This window comes from Podarcis cretensis (genome assembly GCF_951804945.1).
Source record: "Podarcis cretensis genome assembly, chromosome: 16".
NCBI classification, from domain to species: domain Eukaryota; kingdom Metazoa; phylum Chordata; class Lepidosauria; order Squamata; family Lacertidae; genus Podarcis; species Podarcis cretensis.
The window spans coordinates 17,482,047-17,505,147 of NC_137186.1; the positions used below are offsets into that span (position 1 = coordinate 17,482,047).

Sequence of the window (23,101 nt, forward strand, 5' to 3'; positions counted from 1 at the left end):
ACAATTGGGGCAGGTGAGGGTTTTAAAAAATGATGCAGTGCCAGGTTTAGCACTAGGACTGAGGTGTGCAGGCTACAAGCAACAGCCAGTTTTAACCCTTCTGCCAGTGAACTCTCCCCCCCACCCCATCAGAAAACAGCTGGTGCTTGGGAGTTTTGTGGATACTGATGGCAGCAGTTCTCTGTGGTCTCACAGAGGGGTCTCTCCTGGAGATGCTGCAGGGTATTGCACCTGGTACTCTTTGCCTGAAAAGCAGATGCTCTGCTACTGAGCCTTGACCTGTCCCTATTGAATTGAGTAGGACTGATCCAAGCTAGTAATTTGAAGTTAAGTTCTTAACTGTGTGTGCGTGATTTCTCATTTCCCCTCCTCCCTATTCAGAAGCCCAGTCAAGAATGCAATTGTAAGGAAATGTCTTTAAGAAGGAGGAGGGAAAGAAAGCTTTGCAGCAGCCTAGAGGGGCACAGAGGGCAAGCATTTACACATCAAAGCCATCACTGGGCAGAGCCTGACCATGTTAAACAGCTGGCTGGTAATCTAGATTCCCCCCCCCCCACTTCCTTACAGAAGTGGGAGAGGGGAGAAGGGGCACAAGACTGAGATTAGATCTGGAATCCTGGGCTAAACTACTTCTCTATGAAGAAGGAAAATAATCTTGGCACAAAGATGTGGATTCCTAGGCAGGCTTTCCTCTTGTGTGTTTTGAGAAATAAAGGAAATGCTCTGAACTTCAAGGAGGAAGGACGTTGTCATCAAAGACGCTTGAAAAGAGAGGCTCACCATCCCAAAGTGCTTTTTTTATTATTATTATTTTTAAAGCGCAGCCTGTAGCTGGTGAACTAAGATATCACAAACCAGATGTTAGAAACTGTTGCATTATTATTTTTTTACATTATTTGGGGGCAGCAGCAACCTTGGCATCTTTCAAGTTTTCCCTTCCCTTTCCCCCCTTACTAGAAACAGTCAGTTCAGTGGGGAGAGCAGCCACTGTCTAGAGGAGCTGGCCATAATGGCTGGGGCTGGTGGGAGTTGTAGTCCAAAACACCTGGAGGGCACCAGGTTGGCGGAGGCTGCTATAGAGAGAGGTAAGGAAGGAGCACACCACATGTTTAAAGCACATGACACCCCCCCTCCCCACAAACAAATAATCCTGGGTAACTGTAGTTTGTAAAGGTTGCTGGAAATTGTACCTTTGTGGAGGGAAAACTACAGTTCCTGGGATTGGGGGTGTCTCGTGTGCTTTGAATGTGAGTTGAACATGCTTTAAATGTGTAGTGTGGATCTGGTGGTGACTGGAGTTTTGTGTCTTGTGAAAATATGGGGGCAAGACAGCTTGGATCATCTTCCTTCCAGGGCCATCCTGAGACATTTCGTGCCGAAGGGGGAACAGCCAACACCCCACCTTGCATACCCTAATCGACACGGGGCACAGCCTTGAGGGAATTTATCCTGGCATGGGCTCTACTGAAATGAAAGGAAGCTGGCCAGACTATATCTGGAGACATAAGAGCATGGGATCAGGCCCATGGCCCATCTAGCCTAGCATCCTGTTCTCACAATGGCCTACCGGATGCCAGTGGAAAAACCAGCAAGGAGGATCTGAGCACAAGAGCCCTCTCCCCTCCTATGGCTTCCAGCAACTGGTATTGAGAAGCACTGCTGCTCTAACTGTGGAGGGAGACCATACCATTGCCATCATGCATCCAGTTCTGCATGCTCAGAGGAGGTGGGAAGCTAAATCGTCTCTGTGGAATGGTTGAAAGAGTTGCAGAAAAGAAGATGAAGGGGAGACACAGTTCTGGTCACCTCACCTCAAAAAGGATGTAAAAGTTTCCAAAAGGAGCAACTGAAATCATCAAGGGGATGGAGCAATTACTCTGCGAATAAAGCTTGTAGCATTTGGGATTTTATAGTTTACAGAAAAGGCAAGCAAGAGGCAATGTGATGAAGGTTTATAAAAATATGTGCGGCATTGAGAGAGTGGACAGGGAGAAGTTTTTCTCCCTCTCTCCTAACATCAGAACTCGTGGACATCCAGTGAAGCGCAGAGTTAAACTATGAAACTCGCTCCCATGGGAGGCAATGATGGCCACCAACCTAAAATGACTTTAAAATAGGCTTAGACAAATTCACGAAGGCTATAACAGAAGGTATGTCCTACCTCCACTGTTGGAGGCAGCAATGGTTCTGAATACCAGTTGCTGGAAACCACAGGCAGGGAGGGGGCTCTGGGGCTTGGGTTCCTCCTTGCTGGTTTCCCCCATGAACCTGTTTTGCCACTGTGTGAACAGGATCCTGGACTATAGATAGGCCAATGGCCTGACCCATCTTACGTTGCAATCTTCGAATCATATCTGAAAGGCTGTCACACAGAAGCAGACTAGTTCTCTGTGGCTCCGCAGGATGGGATTAGAAACAGTGGGTCAAGAGCGGCTTGGATAATTGCACGGAAGGAGATTTTGGCCACATTGTAGGAGAAGCTTCCTAAGGGTAGCAGCTGTTCCATACTGGCACAGATCGCTGGGAGGGGGGTCGCTCTCCTTCGCTGTAGGTACTTAAGCAGAGTCTGGGCAGCCATCTGTCAGGGATGTTGCGGTTGTATCCTGCACTGTGAATCCTGCATTCAGCCAGGATGGGCATGCTAGGCGACCTCCAAGGCCTTCCCAGTGGCTCTCTGAGTATCTCTTGTGCAGCAGCCTTTCATTCTAGAGGGGCTTTTGCCACAGAAACATCTCACTGGGCTGTGCTTCCTCAGTCAGATCAGAATCCATTACAGTTATATTAGCCGTAGTGGCTTAGTAGAGCCTCCATATTCATCAGGAGCCTACCACTAAATACCAGCGTCAAGCGACATGTCCAAGATGCAGCCTTCCTGCCCTACTCGTGGGCTGGGAAATAGGGAGGTGGACTTGAGGGGCATTTGTTCCCTTTGCCCCTGGCATTCTTAGACTCTGATTTGGACACCCACAATCTGCCTCCTCCTATTTGTGCTGTGGTAGAGCCACCTCTAGCCCTGCGCGTCCTAAGCGTGTGAGGAAAGCCCCACTTTCTCTGGCTCTGCTCCCAAGGAAACAATGGCTGGAAGCTCCTTCCAAACCAAAGAGGCCATGGCTGAAAAAGCCCAGGGTGGTGTCCTTAATCGCTGTGTAAACAAACCCTCGCCTGGCATGAGGCAGGAAAAGGCCACGACTTCCTCTGACCTCACCACTCCAAAGGCTGTTGTACAAGATACAGGGAGTTTTTTGAGGAACTGAGAGAAGCTGAGAAGGCAGTTTTAGGGGCTCAGGGTTTTGGAAGGGCCAGCGCCTCTGGTTCCCTAGGATAAGCCAAATCAAGACTTAGTGTGGATATGCAAACAGGTGGGGTCTCCTAAAGATGAGAAGGTGTCTGCTCTGTACCTTCTCTGGTCTTTCTGCTGCTGCACTCAGCCATGGTTTGATGTGTTGTCCAGAACCAAACTTGGGCCCTATCTGTTTAAAGCGGTACCATGCCACTGCTTCCTCCATAGCATCCCCCAAAGAATCCTGGGAAGTGCAGTTTGTTAAGGGCGCTGAGAGTGGCTAGGAGACACCCACCCACCACTCCAAATTCCCCTCACAAAGCTCCATTTCCCAGAGTTCCCTGGGAAGAGGGACTGACTGTTTAACACCTCTTGGAATTGTAGCTCTGTGGCGGGGGTGGGTGGGGAGTAGAGGTCTCCTAACAACCCTCAGCATCCTTAACAAACCACACTTCCCAGAATTCTTTGGGGGAACCTGTGACTGTTTAAAGTAGCATGGTCCTGCTTTAAATGGATAGTGCAGCTGGGGCCTCACACATGTGTCAAAAGCCATAGATAGCACATGACATTTTGCTGCCTGAGGCAAAAGCAAGACGGCACCTTCCCCTGTTCCACCTGCTTAAACCATTCATGAATGAGACATTGATAGCGGGTGGTCTGATAGAGGTACCCTGCTCTTGATGGGTTACAATCCCTCTGAAGGAGCAGGCACATAGCTCAGGGGTACTTCTGAACCCTTTGCTGTCACTTGAAACTCTAGTGGCCTCAGTTGATGAAGTACCTTCCATTAGCTTTGACTGCTGGCCCAGCTGTACTCCTATCTGGAAAGGGATAGCCTAATGTCTGGTACCTATGCTCTGGTAATGCCTAGGTTGGACTACTGCAATGTGCTATATGTAGGGCTGCCTTTAGGTTTGGAAACTGCAGCTGGTGCAAAATTTTGATGGCAAAGACAGACAGAAGCATGGGTCTAGATCAAGTAAAACAACAGAAATATTTAACTGACCAATCACGTCGGTTCTGCCCCCCACAAAAAGCCCTGCCCCCCAAAAAAACTTGGCTACACTCATGGAAGGAAAAGGGTTAAGCAGCCTTATCCATTCACCTCCCCATCCCTCCAACTACGGCAAGGTGAGGGGCAGGGGTAAAACCTCAGTGGCACAACCCTGGCATTGCATGCAAAAATGTCCTGGGTTCAACCCCTAGTGTCTCAAGGGAGCAGGTGCTGGAAAAGACTATTTTTCTGCCCAAGGCCCCCTCTGGAGAGGCCCTGCAGGTCTGAGTAAATAACACCAGGCTGAGTGGGTGAATGGTCAGACATGGTGCAAGGCAGCTTCCCTAAAACATGAAGTCTCAAGTGCTGCTTCCAGTTTAGTTTTAAAAGCGGGGAGTAGGAGAGAATTTATTATGTACTGCTGAGCATATAAGGTGCCTTTTGGCCCTCGGTGATGTAGACTTAGAAGATAGTTGTGGTGGATGAGTAGGGAACCAAATAAAAACTGCTAAACGTTTTGCACATTTTCTTTTTTTAAAATCACTATAAAACTGGCCAAAATGGTAGACTTTGCTCATTTTCAAAGTGGGGAAACAGCACCACCTCTTGAACAGTTTTGCCACTCTCTCACCCGCCCCGAGTCTGGTTAAGTATAAATGCTCAGATCTTAGTCAGTTTGGAGTCACAATGAGAAAGACTCATTCCTGCTTGCGTAGCCTGTGCCTCTGGAGAGTAGCAAAATAGTTGGAACAGGGGGGTTCTTCCCACCTTTTTATGAGGAGCCCTCAAGCTGCATCAAAAGCTATAGATTTAGCAGCTGTGCTCCTGCAATGCTTTTTATTGCAATTATAAAATGAGGAAAAGGCTCTCCCAAATATAATGAAATTGACAAAGTGTTAATTGAGATTGTCCAAACAGAGATAGGTGACATAATTAGGCTGATCTATACACACACCAAAGCTAGGAATCACTAAGGGGCCCAGAGGCATGCTCTGGGAGCAGTGGGGAGAAAAGGACACATCAGAGAACAGCACGGTTTGCAGAATGGTGCAGGCTGCAGCAGTGTACATTGCACAATTAATTCCTGTCAAAGCAAACCCAAATACAACTATTTTTTTTAAAGGCCACATACAATTTTTAAATAAAATAGGACAGGCCCCCATCAGTGTTGGCAACCCGCTGATTGATGAAGGCACACCTGTTTAGGAAAGCAATACCCCGGACATGAACTTCTGGTTTTATTATTCTAACTATTTTAATTGCGATGCTTTATAATTTTTTGTTTTATTGTGCATTGTAATTAAGGATGTTACTGTGCAGTTTAATTAAATATTGATTCTATAGTTGTAAACTGCTTAGAAGCCTTTTTTATTATTATTGCATTTATATTCCACCTTTATCTCCAAGGAGCTCAAGGAGGCATGTCCATAGTTCTCCATCTCTGCATTTTATCCTTGCAGCAACCCTGTGAGGTAGGTTAGATGAGTGACTGGCCCAGATTCACCTGTTGAGCTTCCTGGTTCAGTGGGGGCTTAAATCTTCATCTTGCCCAGGTCCTACTCCAACACTCTAACCTCTACACTACACTGGCTCTCGAATTTTGACATACAAGTGGCATATAAGTTTATTATTAACTATAATAATTAATTAATGCTTATAAATGTAATTATTATGATTAATAATAACAACAATCACTGCGAACAAGAGCTCACATTGCGCCAGAGCCTAAACTAAAGCGTGAGACAGCAGGTACAGAGTGCTGCTCTCCCAGTTCAAAGGTAATCAAAGCCCAACACACAGACTACTGGGGACTGTGGCCTGCTTAAGGGTGGAGCTTTTCATGAAGTCTCTACTTAACAACAGGCAGAACAATCCTCAGTCCTGCTGCTGGCCAAGGAGGAAGGAGTCAGCAGGTTTTCCTACCCTTTTGTTTCTGCTGCACCAGCTCCAGGATCAGGCCCCTCAAGGAACCTGAAGCCTGCAGCAGTAGTTTCTGCATTTTTACACTAGTGAGTGACCTGCCAGTGCTAAGCCCCAAGTAGGGGCTCTGCCATATCCTAATTTCCTCCAAAGGAAGGGACCAGGGGTTAGGATTACACTGGTAATCCCAGGGGTGGGGATTAGTAGGATCTGCTTTAAGTGCTAGCACGGAAACAAAGTTGAAAAGTCCAACATAAAAATACCCAGAATAAAGGAGAAAGATACTAGCACTTCCCCCCGCCCCCAGTAAGAATCTATAAGCATCAACACATTTAAATTAATACACGAAAGCAAATTTACAGGCCACCTTGGAAGTTTAGTAGATCCAAAGTGAGATGAAAATGGGGGGGGGGGGGAATCGGATGCCCACATAAACACACACACACACACACACATATATTACTGGGCAATTAATGCAAAATTTCACCCGGATATTCAAATACGTGTTATCCAATTGTTATGGAGCATCAAAAGCACACTTTCAGAGCCCAAATAGCTTCTTTTTTTAAAGAGCTAAGCAATATAAAAAGCAGCCAACATGTGATGGGGAGACTTGTAGGGCATGTATCAGCTTGGGGAGGAGTGGGGACTTTTCCATTCTGAAAACAATCCTGGAGAGTGAAAACCACCACCCCTCAACACTGTGGCTCTCACACACATCCCAGGCTACTATTGCTTGAAAAAAAACAAAGTAGGGTTTTTGGGGGGGCACATCTAGTTTGGCCCTAAGGCATAGTGTTATAAGAAACAAATTACCAATGCCTGAAGTTAACAGAAGGGTTTAAGGAACTGCAAAGCTTAACGGTTAACAAGACAAAGAGAAAATGAGATCTCAATGGAAAACAACCCAAAATCTTACATTGGACTGCTGGTCCCATTGACTCTGGAATATAGCTATAATGGAGAAAACTACGCATAATCTGAGATTTTGACAAGGACTAGAAGCACCAGACACTTTTTATATGGCTTGACATTCTGGTGTTACGCATACAATGGAACCATCATTTTCAAGGCAACCCTTTTGCAAGCCTGGCAAATTTGGAATTATACTTGATAATTAGATAATGCTGATGTTGTTTACTTGGACTTTGTTATTTTAACTCACGTGCAACATGCTCATTTTACATGCTCATTTTATAGTTTGCTTTTGCTCTTTTGATTTTCATCTGTTATAACAATTTTCTTTGTTTTATATACACTATAAAATGAAACAAGAAATATTCACCAAAAGAAAGAAAGAAAATGAGATGCTGAGAAAACTGTGAGCACTTTGTTCAGGGTTTTTTTTTGGGGGGGGGCAGGGAAACCTGCATTGGGAAACTGATTGAAAACAATTAATTTTCATTACTGTAGGCATTAAGCTGTTAAATCGGAGAGATTTGGAGGCCGTGTACAAATCGATGCTTATAAAGGATCAGTTTCACAGGGATGAAAGACACAGCAATGAAATCAAACTGTAAACTTCCAAGGCCCTACCTTTGACTTCCCAGTCATCTTCTTTAAGAAGCTGAGGGTCCGCCCCAGGGTGGTCCCCTCCCTCTGCGGGTGCACCTGGTCTTCGGCCTCCACCGTGGTGGCGTCCAGCCGCCCGCAGCTCCCAGCGCCAAAGCTGAAAGCATGGAAAAAGTGAGAAAGGAGGAAGGTAGCAAAACAAGCACACACTCACTCACTCACTGGTACCCAAGCCAAACAATCCCCCTTTTTGTTGTTATTGTTTCTAGGCCAGGAAGTAGGGAGGGGCCGGCTCCCTTGGCGGCCCCCAGTGACCTCAGAGGGTGGCTGCTCCTATTCCCGGCTGGGGAGAGGCAGCACAGAAGCATCACTGTTTGCTTAAGCTCCACTAGCAGAGAGCAGAAAAGAGGCAGGCTGCACATCATCACCTGGGCCATGAGCAGAGATTTCAATGCCCCAGAACCTCTCACAGGCAGCGAGGCTCCCCCTCTGGTCCCATCTTGGGGTCTCTCCTGAAAAGGACTTCCATTTGTGTGGGAATCGACTGCCACAGATCTTTCACTGCTACCCTCATATTTGAGCTCATCACTCCAATCATAAAAAAACAACAACCAGTGCTTGGTGCTTCCCTTTAAATCCCTAAGTGGCTTGGCATCCAAATTCCTGAAAGCACACCCCTCTGCCCATTCCAGATTGCTGGCAGCCTCAGATCTTCTGCTGAGACCCTGATCCAAGTGCCTTCCTTACTGGAAGCGCAGGATGCAAATCCCAAAGAGGAGGGTCTGGAATAGCATCCCTCAGGAGGCAATCCTGGTGCCGACTTAATGATGTTTTCAGCACTGGGTTAATACACTTTTATTTACATCTTAATTCCCATAATCCCTCACTCTGCTTTGTAATTCTTACCTGCTGTCTTTTATTGCAGATGCTCAGGTGAGTATCATATTGTATTGTATTAGGTTAGTTATCTATATCTGTTTTGATTAAACCGATTAAAGAGCCAGAATGGTTTTGCGGTTAGAGTGTTGAACTACTAGGACCTGGGAGAGATCAGGGTTCAAATCCCTGCTCAGCTGTGAAGTTCACTAGTTGTGACTTTGAGCTCAGTCACTGCCTCTCAGCCTAACCTACCTCACAGGATTGTTATTGGGATTATATGAGGATGGGAGGAACAATGTACATCACCTTGAACTCCTTGGAGAAAAGATGCAATATAAATGCAATACAACAACAACAACCTGTCTCAAAGTCAAAGCGGGGGTAACATATATAGTAATAATCTTATTATTATTTGTCTATTATGAAGAAAACAATATCTCCACCCCCTTTATATATTCTGGGGGAAAGTATTACTGAACTTTATTTATTTAGCACATTTGTACCCCACCCTTCAGCCAAAAGGGCTCCGACAGCAACTCACATGCAATCCCTACCCGCAGGCTTACAATCTAAAAAATGTGGCATGTAAGGAAAAGGGACGGGGAGGGAAGAGGAAAATCAAAACCAAAACTCAGGCACCAGTTTCTGAACAGCTGTTCCTATAGTGCCCAGCTGGCACAGTTCAGGGGCAGGAGGTGCCTGGTGGAGCTGCCACAGCAGTGCTGATAGAGCAAACTCTGCTTCCCAGCTCTCCCACTGCTGGAAAAGCAAGACACAGCTCCTAAAAAAGCCGGCCCATGGAATAGCAGAAGTCCTACCAGATGAGTCCTGGTAATGAAGATGGGAATATGAATTGGCAGGGGCAGCGATGGGGAAGAACAGACACATTCTCAAATACTGGGGGGGGGGGGGGGGAGACTGTACTCTGAATTTATAGAGAGGATGGTGGTGATAATGTGTGATTGAGAATGCTGGGATTTTTATGGGACAGCCCCCTGACCTCTCCTCCATCTCTTGTCTTTGTCTTCCTCAGTATAAGTTAAGCCCTCTGTGCCAGAAGGTATTTTCAATGTGTATGTTTTGTTTGATTTAAGAATTTATAAACTGCTTTATATAGACTAAGCAGTCAACAAGAATATATAAAACCAACCAACCAAATAATAAAACAAAACCACAAAGCTTAAAAAAAACTCTTTCTGTGAATTGGCTGCAAACTAAGAACAGCAATTCAGCCAGGGTTCAAATTTGCATTAAGACAAAAATATACCCTAAGAGCAATAAAACAGTGTTATTTATCTATTTGAGTTAGGTGCTTCTTTTTTAAATTGTTTTATTTAACCTAATGTTGACATGCTCCATATCCAAATGTTAAAATTCATGGGGCAAGCAAGTTTGCTTATTGGGGGTGGGTATTTGGTGAAAACTCCACTTTGGATCTTGTCATTCTCTAAGCAGCATAACAAATAACACATGATCAAGAGTTGTTTGGGGTACAATTTTGTTATGTTCAGTACCTGTCTCTTCTTTAAGTTGTCCCCCTTTTACAATTCTGCCTATGCCTCAGGAGGTGTGTCAGAGAGCTCTCCCCCTCGGGAGAGGCAGATTAGTCAATTTCAATTACTTTCTGCAGTACTCCACATTTCCAGTTTGTATTAAAAAATCCTCAGGAAAACCCATCATAATTTTAGTACGCTTTCTCTTAATATACACATTTTTGTATGCAACTTTGCCAAATAGACACATTTAACAAAGCAATCTTCCTAATGCATTGAAAACAGGAGTGGGGAAGTTATTTTTGCTTCCAAGACCATATCCTTATCAAGATTGGCTTTGCAGGCCAAATTTGACAGGCCACTGACCTGTCATGTGATACCGTTATGATGTTACATGATTGCCGGCAGGTGAAGCTGCCAGCACCCTCCTGTCAAAATTATTCATGCAGCTTTGCAGGTCTTCCCACGCTTCCTCCTTAAACCCAGTACTGGGGGTTTAAAAGAAGAACACAGGGAGACTTGCAAAGCCAACCACTATAGAGCAGTCTGTCTTAAAGCTGTAAGAGGTCTTTTGAAGTAGCCTCCAACCTGTTCTCAGGCGGAGGTTGCTTCAAAGTGTGTACAGTATTTGCCAAGCACTTTAAGACAGGATTGACTGCTTGTGCTCCTTTCTTTCTCTCTTCCTCTTAACTCTAAAGAGAAAGGTGTTTTTGCAAGCAAAGGCAAGGATGGGTGTGTGTGTCTCCCATGCTCTGGTTTGCTTGCAAAACGCTCCCTTTAAGATCAGAGCAAGATGCGGACTTAGAAGGGAAGAAGGAAGAGACTAGCAGTGACTTCTGTGAGTCTCCTCGTTCTTTTAAATCCCTAATCTTACAGTGATCTCTAATCTCCATTCACCAGCAGATGAGCGGAGATTAAATCCTACTGCTAGGCCTTGGGATCCAATGCAAGGTTAAATCCTGCCCTCCTGCCCATCAGCTGATGTCACCAGTGATGTCAGCGGATAGGAGTGGTTTGGGGAAAACAGCCTGATGAGCCAAATGGATCCTCTGGAGGTCCAAGATAGGTCCATTTGCCATAAATTCTCCACCACCAATTTAGAAGGTTTTTTAAAAACATTTAATATCTGTTTATACACTGTTTACAATGGAAAAATAATTTGCATTAAGACAAAAATATACCCTAAGAGCAATAAAACGGTGTTATTTATCTATTTAATGCCCTTCTATCCCATATTTTTATTTTATTTATTTATAGAATTTATATATCGCCCTATACCCGGAGGTCTCAGGGTGGCTCACAGAACATATTTTTCTCCAAGGAGCTCAAGATGGCATATATGGTTCTCCCCGTTTAATCTTCACAGTAACCCTGCAAGGTAGGTAAGGCTACTGGCTCTTAACTGGCTCAGCAACTAGATTTTGTAGTGGGGGTGGCAATTTTTTTTCTTGTCATCCAAGGTCACGCCCAGTGAGCTACATGGCTGAGGGGATTTGAACCCTGGTTTCTTCCAGGTCCTAGCCCGGCACTCTAACCACTACACCACACTGTTTTATTTTATCAAACAGATTGGGAGGGATTCTTACGTATAGATCAGGGTCCGAGCATGCATTTTTGTACATGATTTTCACTAACATGCACATTTATATACAGGCTTTACCCCAGTATATGAATTTTTGTACACATGTCTTGGCTGGAGAACTACACTGCAAAATTCAGAGAAGTGTAGGTTTCAAAGGAGGGCTGCATCACTAGCACTCCATGGCCTACACATATGCCTGGTTGCTTTCTTTTTTGTATCCTCCCCACCCCAACCTTACTGCCTGCAAACCTCTAAAAATAAAACTGGTGCCAGTGATCCCTAGAGGGTAGGGGAGAAGGAGGTTTTCCTGGAGCATCAAGGGACCGTCAGTGGGGAAGATTTAACATTAGTGATAATTAAACAGCTATGATTCTCCCCTTCAAAGTTAGACCTGTTATGGAAAAGTTGGATTACACATCTGAGCAGTGCAAAGAGAATCGTTCAAATGCGGCCATATCAGCCAAACAATGCTGCCATTCCCCTTGAGACCAAGGACTCCCAGGTCAGGAGCTGAGCTACGAGCTCATATCCCACCACCCTCAGTCATATCTGAAGGGCAAGAAGTGTGACTCACCCATTGGACAGGCTCACAGTGTCACCATAAAGGGAGATCCCTGGCAACGGAAGGGAGAAGAGACATATTTTATCTACTTGAATGACAAGGTATATATCCCACCTTTCTACTTCAGAAAGTCCTCATGTGTTACCCGTTTTAAAATCACAACAGTGAAATATCAACAATAAAAACCATGAAAACAAAACTGACAGCGACAAGGAGGGTGATTCCAGATGGGGGGGGCAGATCTTAATGCTGGAAATGGGTTGTTGAGATATCATAGAATCAGAATTGTAAATGTCAAGCCCCTGAAACACAAGAATATGCAATTGTCCCTTATGGGGATCAAACCTGCAACCTTGGCATAATCATTGCACAGGGCTTGTTTGCAACAAGACCCCCCCCCCCTTCTTATACAAATATTGAGGCACATGGTCACCCAGAACTACCAGTATATGCAAATGTCTGCCCCATTTAAGACTATAGAACCTTTATTCTTAATAATAATGGAACTCACAGGGGGATAATACTTTTATTTTTACATGTCTTTATTATTTTTGTATTATTATTTATTATTAGTAAAAGCAATCTTTGCATGAGTTAATATTTTATTATCCATTTGGAGCTGTGATGTATTTTTATACTTTTAACCTTCTGATCAGTCATACTTTACAGTTTATATTTTTGATTCTTTGTTTCTTCTCTTTTTGTTATGTTTGCACATTTTGTTGCTGTTAATAATAAATTAATACTTTAAAAACAAGTTTTTTTGAACACTGGATTTTCATACAAAAGATAAATCCAGATTTTTAGGGAGGGGGGATATGGACTAGCATTTTGATGCCAATAATGGTGCCTGGGGGCTGCAAAAAAAACAACAACTTGCAAGCATGAGCAGCCCCCATCACACAATAAACCTCCACCTAGAAGCCCCACAACTAAAGCAGCAGCATAAGCAGAGCGAAACTGCCGAAGTTAATTACTGGTTAAAACCCCAGCAGTACAGAACAGGGAACAACAACAGGGACATCTCCCTGGAGAGGGAATTTCAGAGGTGGAGTGGAATTGCAGAGAGCACCCCCTCTCCAGTCACAACCCCACCTGACTTTCAAAGGCAGCTGGCAGCTGGATGAAGACCTCATCTCAGAAGAGAGTCTTAACTGGAGGGAAGGCTTCACCTGAGAGAGCAGGTGGTCCTTCAGACACCACCTGCTCTTGGTCTGTTTTGGTGTCTGAACGTGCAAGAACCCCACAGAGGGAGCAACGAGGAGCAGCTAGATGCTAGAGGCCCAGTGGTAGAACATCCACTCTGCATGCCTAGGGCTGAACCCAGGCTCCAGAAAATCCTACTTTTAAAAAACACAGCGGAACAACTGTGCAATTTTCCCAGGTGTAATGACCCATTGTGCAGCTATTCAACAGCCTGGCTAGCCAGTTAAGCCTGTATAGATTGCTCTAGACATTTCCCTTTCTATGATCCATCTCTCCTCTCTAGGAATCATCACTTAACCCAGTGCTTCCCTAATGTTTTAAGGCCACCACACCCGTGGTTCCATAACCTCACCTCCAGTGCCCCTTGCCCTATAAAAACATTGTTCAGAATAGCAGTTTGCACAACCCACTATGAAAGATAATAACACAAAAAAATTCAAAACACTAACAATTAATTGCACATTCGTTCAAAATCTAGTTAAAACTATTCAGTTTAATTAATTAAACAAAACTGATGAATTTGATCCAACGACACCACCAGCACCCCACTCAGGAAATCCCACCACCCCCTCAGGTAGCACTACCACCTACATTAGGAATCACTAAAAGAGAATCACTTCCCTTTTCACATAGCATACCCTTTATATTGTTTTCTTCCCTGTGCCCCCCCCCCCGCCCTAACTGCACTTGGGGTGGCTAATCATGATCAGGAGTGCTGTGAGGGCAAAAGCCAGCATTTAACCCTTCCCATCCTCACCAAAGCCTAGTGAAAATCACTCTCCCTTTCCCCTCACAAACATATGGGGCTGGGGAAAGTGGGCCAGCCCACTCGGCTACAGAATGTTATTTGGATTCCAGAGGTCTGGAACCAGAGTTTCAATTCCACTTCCAGGATAGCAGTGATTGGGTCTGCTTAATGGTCCACGCTTAGAAATGCCCCACCCCACGAATCTCCACACTCACCATCTGCTTCTGCCGGGTAGCTGTCGATGCCACTCATGGAAACAGATTTGGACAGAGAGCTGCCATTGGAGTTCTGGGATGCATGATATGCTTGCATCCTCTTGGCATGTTCCTGAAAATGAGAGCGGGCTATTAATGTCACAAACACCGCCACCAACCCTTGGCAAAGCATTCCTCACTTCAGCAGCAGCAGGAGGGCATAGAAATCTGGGACACATACACTCTACCGATCTAAAGCCCAGCTTACTACTACTCTAGCTTTCAGTAAACTAAAAGCTACCCACTTCTTCATTATTATTTCAGAAGTCACCCATGGCCGGTCCTTAATGAAACTTGGCTGAAACTAAGTTTTGATACAGGCTGAAGTGAGGGGAAGATAAAACCACATTCTTAATATGACGTTCTACCATTTTTAGCAACCATTATGACAACAACAACAAAGGAGAATATGCAAGAGCTTATTTTCAGTCACTAAACCTGCTTGAAATGCCATGGGATCCCTATAGCATCTGAAACTGGATATTCATTCTTTCATTGACATGGATACCTGTGAGCTAAATTGGTCCAGAGGGCCTCTCTCTCTCCACACAGGTGTATCAGGAGAGGCTCCAACCTCCTCCACCAGCTCCTAGGGCCCCAGCCAGAGCAGGAGCACTTGAGAATTCTGTTCCAACTGCCAGCTGCCCAGGGACTGCAACAGCCAAAGGGGAGGGTCACTCTGGCCTCTAACCCTAGGCTGAAGGAGCAAGGGCCACTGAGCCACTGCACTGCCTCCATCCATGCAAGGGAAAATCAACCTGGCCCCGAAGGGGAGATCCAAATGACTGTCAACATCTTGCTGCCTCATTCTAGCATGATCAAATCAATCCCTCCTGTAACTTCCTTCTGTCTAATATGACTCTTTTGTTTCTTATCCTTTTTCATCTGTAAGCCTGGTGTCTATGTACAGCATCTTCCACCAACATTTTGCATCCTAAATTTTAACAAAATGACCTTTTGGGGGGTGTGGAAAGTGGGATTAAAAAATCTAAACATACATCCGTACCTGGGAGAATTCCTGGTCATCCTCCTCTTCATCCTGAGAGAGCATGGACTCTGTTTCATCGTTGCTACGGATGATAGGGGCTCGGCGGGGGTCCCTTTGGCTCTGAGGATGTCCGTCCAGTTGCTCGGTGGAGGAGTCAACTTCCTCGTGGGCTAGTCCTTTCATACTCATGCTGGAAAGGAAGCCAATCAGACAGTCAAGAGCTTAAATGTGATCCCATGTTGAGCTACCCACACCCAGTTATAAAGGACCTTCCCACTGCAGACTCAAAGCTGAGCACAGATATAGGAGGGTACAATTGCTAAAATAGTGGTTGCACCAAGTTCATATGCACAGCCTGGTATCAGTTTCCCAACTTGCCATGCACTCATGTGTGGGCCAGCTAGCCAAACCAGTGTGGCATAGAGGTTAGTGTGCTGGGCCAAGACCTTGGAGGCCACAGTTCTCACAGCTGCGAGAACCATGGCCTCCAAGGTTTTGGCCCAGCACACTAACCTCTATGCCACACTGGTTTGGCTAGCTGGCCTGCACATGAGTGCATGTCCATACTCACTATACTCACCAGAGCTTGCTGGACTTGACATCCATCAGAAACCCAGCAAATCCCTTCTGTGCGTAATGTGATTTTTGTCTCTCTCCCACCACCACCTTCCCAAAGGTCTTGAGAAGCTGCTTCTGACGTGTAGAGGCACACTTCCCTCTCTAGAGCTCCCCACCGCTGAAAACATTTGCAGAAGTGGGGAGAGTTTCAGTCTTTCCAAGCAACTCTTTTTGCAGAGAAAGGGAAGGCAAGGGGGGGTGGCGCTGGAAATCCCAAGTGGGTTTGTCCTCAAGTCAGAGGGAGAGGAGCTATACTCCAATATATGCTATTTAATTCTATTATTATTATTATTAATAATAATAATACTATTACAACAATTTATTACATACCCTTCACCCTAAGGTCCCAGGGTGGGCTACAACAATTAAACCACAATAATAAAAACAGTTTTAAGCAACTTGCAAACACAGAAACAAGGTGGGCCCTAAAACATACATTGCAAGGGTCAAAGGTCAGGGTCAAAGGTCAGGGTAAAGATCCGCTAATCTTGGTGCCAAAGATGGTAAGGAAGAAGGTGGTATTTCAAGTTTTGGGGGGATCTGAATTGTTTAGGGTTTTGAACGCTAAGGTGAGCACCTTTAATTGGGCCTGGAAGCGAACAAGCAGCTGTTTCAGAACACAGGTGTTAAAGGGAACCCCAGCCAGAAATCTGACTGCAGCATTTTGTCAGACGTCAAGGTTGAATAGTTAAAAAGGTATGATAAAGTTAATTTTAAAAATTGCCTTATACAGAGTCAGACATATTGACCCATCTCGGTATTGCTTACATTGAATGGCAGTGGCTCTCTAGATTTTTCAGGCAGGGGGCATTCCTAGCCCTACTTGGGGAAGCCAGGGATTGAACCAATGTCTTCAAATCTCCCTGCAAACAAATTAGGATGCTCAATGAACAGGTTGGCTGGAATAGACCTTAGCAAGGAAACACCTTGCTGCCAGCAGGGGGCAACCCAAGACTGGTTTGGATGGGACCATCCAACCAAGCTGAGTTTGGGAAGATCCCCACTCCACGCCACAGAGTTCAGGTGCTTCCAGGTGCAAGTTTACAGTCAAGGGTTGGAATAGCCGTGAAAATGGTAGCTGGAAAAATGGTACAGGTACCAATTCCTTACACAGAGTGGGGCTGGGAGGAACAGACCTGAGACAGCACCCCTGTGGAGAAGCAGCCAACTCACACAGCACATAAATTCTGGGGGATTTGATGCCACAAGGTGCAGTGATGGCTGCAAACTTAGACAACTTTAACAGGAGGTCAGACAAATTCATATAGAATTCAGAAGGGTATCAATGGCTACCAGTGACAATTGCAATGTTTCTTTCACTTATTTATTGCATTTACGGTATTTCCTACCTTTTCCCTCCATGGAGCTGAAAGTGGGTCTCCCCCTCCTCCTTTAATCCCCCACAACAATCTTGCAAGGTAGGTTAAGCCAAAAGGCAGTGACTGGCTGAAGGCCACCCTGTGAGCTTCACAGCCTGGTGGAAATTTGAATCCTGGTCTCTCCTAGGTCCATGTCCAACACTCTAACCACTGCACCACACTGGCTCAATGTTTTACCTCTTCTATCTGATGTGGCCAGGGTCAGAAGCAAAAGTGGGCAGAGCAATAGATGTGTACAGTAGGGTACATTCTATTCAAAGTTTCTGTACACACACACACCTCTCTATGGAGGCAAGCAAGAGGCATTAACGCAGTTCAAGGACACATTCCAGCCAGGTAAGAGCACTTGATGTAGGTGAGCAGCAGAGCCAGTGAGTGGCCATGCCCAAAGGCAGGGCCCAGAGAGGCCTGGAGGGCTCTATTTGGATATACACCCACCCACCCTGAGCCTGAGATCTCACATGCCTGCTTTATGATGCTGGGTCCCAAGAGCTTCCAAATTTTACAGTAGTTTGGACCATTTTCTTCACATTTCCTAGCTAGCTGAAGAAGTGAACTATTTTGAGCACCTGCAGAGAGCTAGGCCCTCATCACTGCAGGCTGTACAATTAAATTGGATTTGGTGTTCTTTTGCAACAAACCCATCCTCCACCCCCAGAAAGCAACCTGGAGGTTTTCATAGTAAGGAAAGTCACAGGAAAATGCACCAGACAGTGTGAAATAACAATTGCTTGATGTAACATCTTATACCCTTCCCCACAAATGAGAATGAATACAGTGGTTCCATGGTTTACAAACTTAATCCGTTCCGGAAGTTCGTTCTTAAACCAAAGACATGCTTTCCCATAGCAGCGGGGGACTCAATTTACAAACAGAACACACTCAACAGGAAGCAAAACATGTTCTGCTTCCAAGGCAAAGTTCACAAACCAAAACACCTACTTCTGGGTTTGCAGCATTCTTAATCCAAGTTGTTCATAAACTAAGCTTAAACCAAGGTACCACTGGACTCAATAAGCAGCCCAATGTTTCATAACATCGCCCCGCAAACAAATCTGGATGAATGCCAAGCAGCCTTTCTGTGGTCTGGATGACGGTTTTGTGTGGACACCCCACAACCATTCTATATTAAATGTTTTGTGTATGAGCAGCCACAGGGTGCTCCCAGGTGACCTGTTTATTAATAATTCAATCCTGATTTTTTTTTGCAGTGAGGTTAGATGACAAAGCAAGTGTTATTCCATATTTTCTATTGCATTTGCTCAATACTCATTTTCTCATCACTCATTACTGCAAAAAGTTTGATCACGGGGGCAGGGGAGCAAATTTGTTTCACAAGACCCCTCAAAAAAATATAACTGCGCAAGCAAATTTGTTGGAATGTGATTGAACCCTACCTGAAGTTAGTCTGTATTTGTGAGCTTCTACTAAAATACATGAGCACAAGAACTGAGGTGCATCATATTTCCCACTAAGATATTTAACAGAGTGTCTGAAAGCTGAAAAACAACGGTGCTTGTAACAAGGCAAAAAGGGAGACAGGGATTTTCCAGAAATCTGGATCAGAAAATAGGAGCTGTCCTAAGTAAAGAGTGGCAGTTGAAGTGTGAGTGTGTGTGTGTGTGTGTGTGTGAGAGAGAGAGAGAGAGAGAGAGAGAGAGAGAGAGAGAGAGGGAGAGACTGAATAGAGCACTTCCAGGTGTGGGTTTATTGTGAGATGGGTGCTCCTCACGCAGGCAATGATTGATTGATTGATTGATTGGCCTCCATATCCCACTTTTTTCTCCTAGGAGCTCAAGGTGGTGTACAGGGTTCTTTCCCTCTTTATTTAATCCCTACAACAACCCTATGAGGTAGGTTAGGCTGAGAGGCAGGGACTGGCCCATGGTCACCCAGGCAGCTTCACATGGCCAAGTGGGGATTTGAACCCTGGTCTCCCAGCTCCTACTCTAATATTCTAACCACCAGCTCTCAGCATCCACAGGACATCATTAGTATCAAAATGCCATATTGTATTTCTACCCCACCCTGAATTTATTCCAGATCTACCCTTTCAGTTACAAAAAAAAAAAAAAAAACCCACCCTGTGTTGCCCACAATGCATTTGCAATATCTGCTGCCTTCTGGAGAAACCGGTAGAAACCTGGGATATGCTCAGCCCTGCTTAAAGACCGCCTTTTCCTGAGTGAGGTCAGCTTCTGGCCTGAACAAGCACCTGACATAGTTTTCCACTCAGGGTCAAGCCCTAGCACCACCCTTGCGATAAATTCAGTCTCCCCCACCCTTGCCAGCCTAGCTGTTTTAAGCTCTTAAAAGAGTACAAAGGCTCCCTGAACATGGAACTAGCTAGAACCTCAGAGCCTACACTCTCCTACAGAAATAGTACGACAGATATGCAGCCCCAGAAGCCAAGGCTTTGTCCAGACACCATAGATCAGGAAGGGTTGTTTCCCAAGACAGGCTGCTGAGAGGGAGAGATAAAAGGGGAACAAAAGCAGCAGAGACTGATGGGAAGACCAAAAAGGGACACATGACTTCAGAAAAAGAAGCTGGGCATCACTTGCAGAATCTGAAAGACTATTCCCCCAAAGAGATTTTTCAGGGGAGCCCTTCTCTCAGTCCCATCACCCTCAGAGGCATGCTTGGTGGGCTAACAGGAGAGGGCCTCCTCAGCGGCTGCTCCTAAGCTTTCAAACTCCCTTCCTACAGAAGTTAGACTGGCTCCTTCTGTGTTTTCCTTCTGCCAGCAGGTGAAGATTTTCCTGTTCCAACGGGTTCTTGGAAAGGAACTGTTTTTAAGCAAAGGGCTGGCGCTGTGATGTTTTTTATTGCAATTATCTGATAGTTCTTATATGTAGTTTTAAGACTATCTACCCATGTTTAATTGTTGTTTAATTATTGTCTGTCCCCCTCCCTCCGGTCTCTATTTTATCTGAAAGCCGCCTTGAGTCCCTGTCAGAGGAAAAGGTGAGATATAAATAAATAAATAACTATCATCATCATCATCATCATCATCATCATCATCTACCCTCTTGAAAGGACACTAGGATCGCTTCCACATTACCTGTTTACCCAGCTTTCTTCCTGATTCATTTGCAGGGTAGTTATACTCAGATGATTATGTGGGTTGCTCACTGAGCATCCATCCTGATTTGTTTGCAGGGAAGTTATATGACTGTCGCATCAAGTAATTGCTAACACACTTTCCTGTGCATCTCCCCATCACATTTCTTACCGCAAAAAGTCTTATTTTGTATGGGAGTGGCAGGTTTATGGTCTGCGGGACCCTATGTGCATTCCTTTCTGGGGTTGCCTTTCCCTGTCAGAGTACCTGGAGGCAAATTCCCCTTCACCACAAACAGACAGATGAATGACCTATTACATTTATAATATTACTATGGTTTACCTTCGCTGATCAAAATCCGGGTCATCCTCAAGCACTTTCCCTGGCTCCCAGCTGTGTCTCCGGAAGGAGTCGTAGGCATGACCAGAACTCCCAAGGATGCCCAACCTGCGCATGTTAACACCCAGGAATCGACCTTCCTCCTCCTCTTCTTCCTCTTCCATCTCCTCCCAGCCTCCTGCGGGAGGCTCCACAGCTGACAAGCAGCGGCGCTTCTGGACCCGTGAAGGGCAAGGGGTGCATTCACAGGGGCTCAGGACCAGCTCAGAGGCAGAACTGCTCATTCCCCAAGGAGGTCGTGGATCCAAAAAGCAGAAAGGCTTTGCGGAATGAAAAGGGGGGCTGGAGAAAGAGGGTGCTGATGTTAAAAAAAGAGCATAGCCCAGCTTGCAAAAACCATCACACGTTTTTATTACCCTTGTACATACTCTTGTATCGGTTTACCTGCAAAATCCACTCAACCACTTCTATCTATGGAACTGGCACTGCTACAGGTGCTACCTAATACCTGTTCTGCATTGGTGAGAAATTAGGCTTTTTTTAGTGTGGTGGCACCCACATTTTGGAACTCCCTGCCAATTGACATCAGGCAGGCATCTTCAGTGTAATGACTTTATGCTTTTTTGAGGTTTTAAAGAGTTGGTTTTAGCTGTTTTTAGCACCAATAATTTTATTGTTTTAGTCTTTTGTAAACTGCTTTACAGGTTGTTGTTTTATTTTTTTTACCATCAAGCAGTGTCTACATGTTACTCATTTATTTCACTTGGTCCTGAAATAAATGGAAAGATCCAACTCTGTAAAGATGCCCTGCCTGATGACTCTCTCACAAGCCCCTTATTCAGGCAGAATCAATACATGGAGGTGGGGGGGTGCCAGGATCATGCCCACTGACCCTACCCACATCAACAGGCTCATACCTATGTAGGCAGCAGCACAGTTCAGGAAACGCAACCATCGTGGAAAGGCAGGGCTAATGGGCGCAAACCCAATCTCACTCCTTTGCCTGGACAGGGCCGTACACACCTATTTGCAGGCCTGCCTGAGGCCTATTTAGTGCTGGCAAAGCGGGAACGCAATTTCTAGAGGAACCCAGAACCCCAACCATCAAATCTACACTAGGTTTAGGGGGACCTCAGACCCAGAGGCCAAATGTGGACCTGCAGGCATCTCCCAAAATACATTTTGGGGTGCGGGGTGCAAAAATGCCTCAGCCCCTATAAAAGCCCCTATTCCCCCTCACAGAGCTACAATTCCCAGTTACCTGGGAAGACAGATATGTTTGTTAAGCCACTCTGGGAAATGTAGCTTTCTTAAGGGACTAAGGGATTCCTAACAACACTCAACAAACTGCAGCACCCAACATTTCTTTGGGGGAAGCCAGAGGGGCACCATAGTGCTTTAAATGTCTGGTGTGGATGTGCCTAGGCCAAATGCCTCCTATAGGCCCCGGACCCCCATTATAAATGGATATTTTTCCAAGATACCTTTGCAACACTATCATTCCTAAAGCTGGCCCGGAATAATTTTAATTCCTGAGGCAACAACCCAAAGGGATCTGGTTTCTCACACATCACCGGCCTGGCATTGGCCATTCAGGCCTACCTCACAACTACCAGCCAGCCCTAGAGTTGCTACGCTTTCTTCCAAGATATTAAAGACCAATGGGAGACTAGGGTTCAAATCCCCACTTGGCAATGAAGCTGACTGTTTGAGCTTGGGGGCCACCAGCCACTGCCTCTTTGCCTAATCTACCCCACAGGGTTGTTGTTGTTGTTGTGGGGAGGGGGAGAATCATGTACTCCACCTCGATTTCCTTGGGGGAAGGAGGGATATAAATGCAACTAAACAAATAAATATGCCCTTATACTTTCTTTTGTTTACTTTGGCAGGCAAATGGGAGAGCAAAAAGGAGGAAGGGGAGCCCCCCCCTTTAAGTGCACTCCCTCCATTGCCGCCTTAGTTACTGATTAAACTTTGAAGAATTTTGGCAAAAGTGGGCTCTGTCTCCAGCGGCCGACGCCTGAGCGTCTGGATGGGCAGACAAGGGGAACAGCATAGAGCCTCTGCATTGTTTGTGCAACGTTAATGGGGGCATTAAAAGGGGAGACGGGTAAGACAGCAAAAAGAAACACCAATTTAGATGGCACCTGCAGATACCTCAGAGGAGATGACATAGCAGGTGGGGAGAGCGGCCCAGAAATGGGCCACATTCACACCACACACGATACCTCTTTTAAGCAGTCATGGTTTCCCCTGGGAGCTGTAGTTTGGTAAGGGCACTGA

General features: G+C 45.4%; 1 protein-coding gene across 8 annotated transcripts in view; it reads right to left on the reverse strand.

Moving 5' to 3' along the window:
* Positions 1 to 23,101, reverse strand: part of ARHGEF2 (Rho/Rac guanine nucleotide exchange factor 2) — a 111,951-nt gene that overhangs the window by 71,881 nt on the left and 16,969 nt on the right. For 4 of the 8 annotated variants that reach the window (XM_079956442.1, XM_079956440.1, XM_079956441.1 and 1 more), the window contains 5 exons: positions 20,822 to 21,160; positions 15,437 to 15,608; positions 14,392 to 14,503; positions 12,235 to 12,274; positions 7,731 to 7,863 (listed from right to left, as the gene is read on the reverse strand). In XM_079956442.1, coding sequence (XP_079812568.1) covers positions 7,731 to 7,863; positions 12,235 to 12,274; positions 14,392 to 14,503; positions 15,437 to 15,608; positions 20,822 to 21,102 — 738 coding nt within the window. In that variant the 5' untranslated portion in view covers positions 21,103 to 21,160. Of the gene's footprint in view, positions 1 to 7,730; positions 7,864 to 12,234; positions 12,275 to 14,391; positions 14,504 to 15,436; positions 15,609 to 20,821; positions 21,161 to 21,735; positions 21,789 to 22,302; positions 22,335 to 22,975; positions 23,008 to 23,101 lie in introns of those variants that run through there. The other 4 variants (XM_079956437.1, XM_079956439.1, XM_079956438.1 and 1 more) reach the window with 4 other exon arrangements.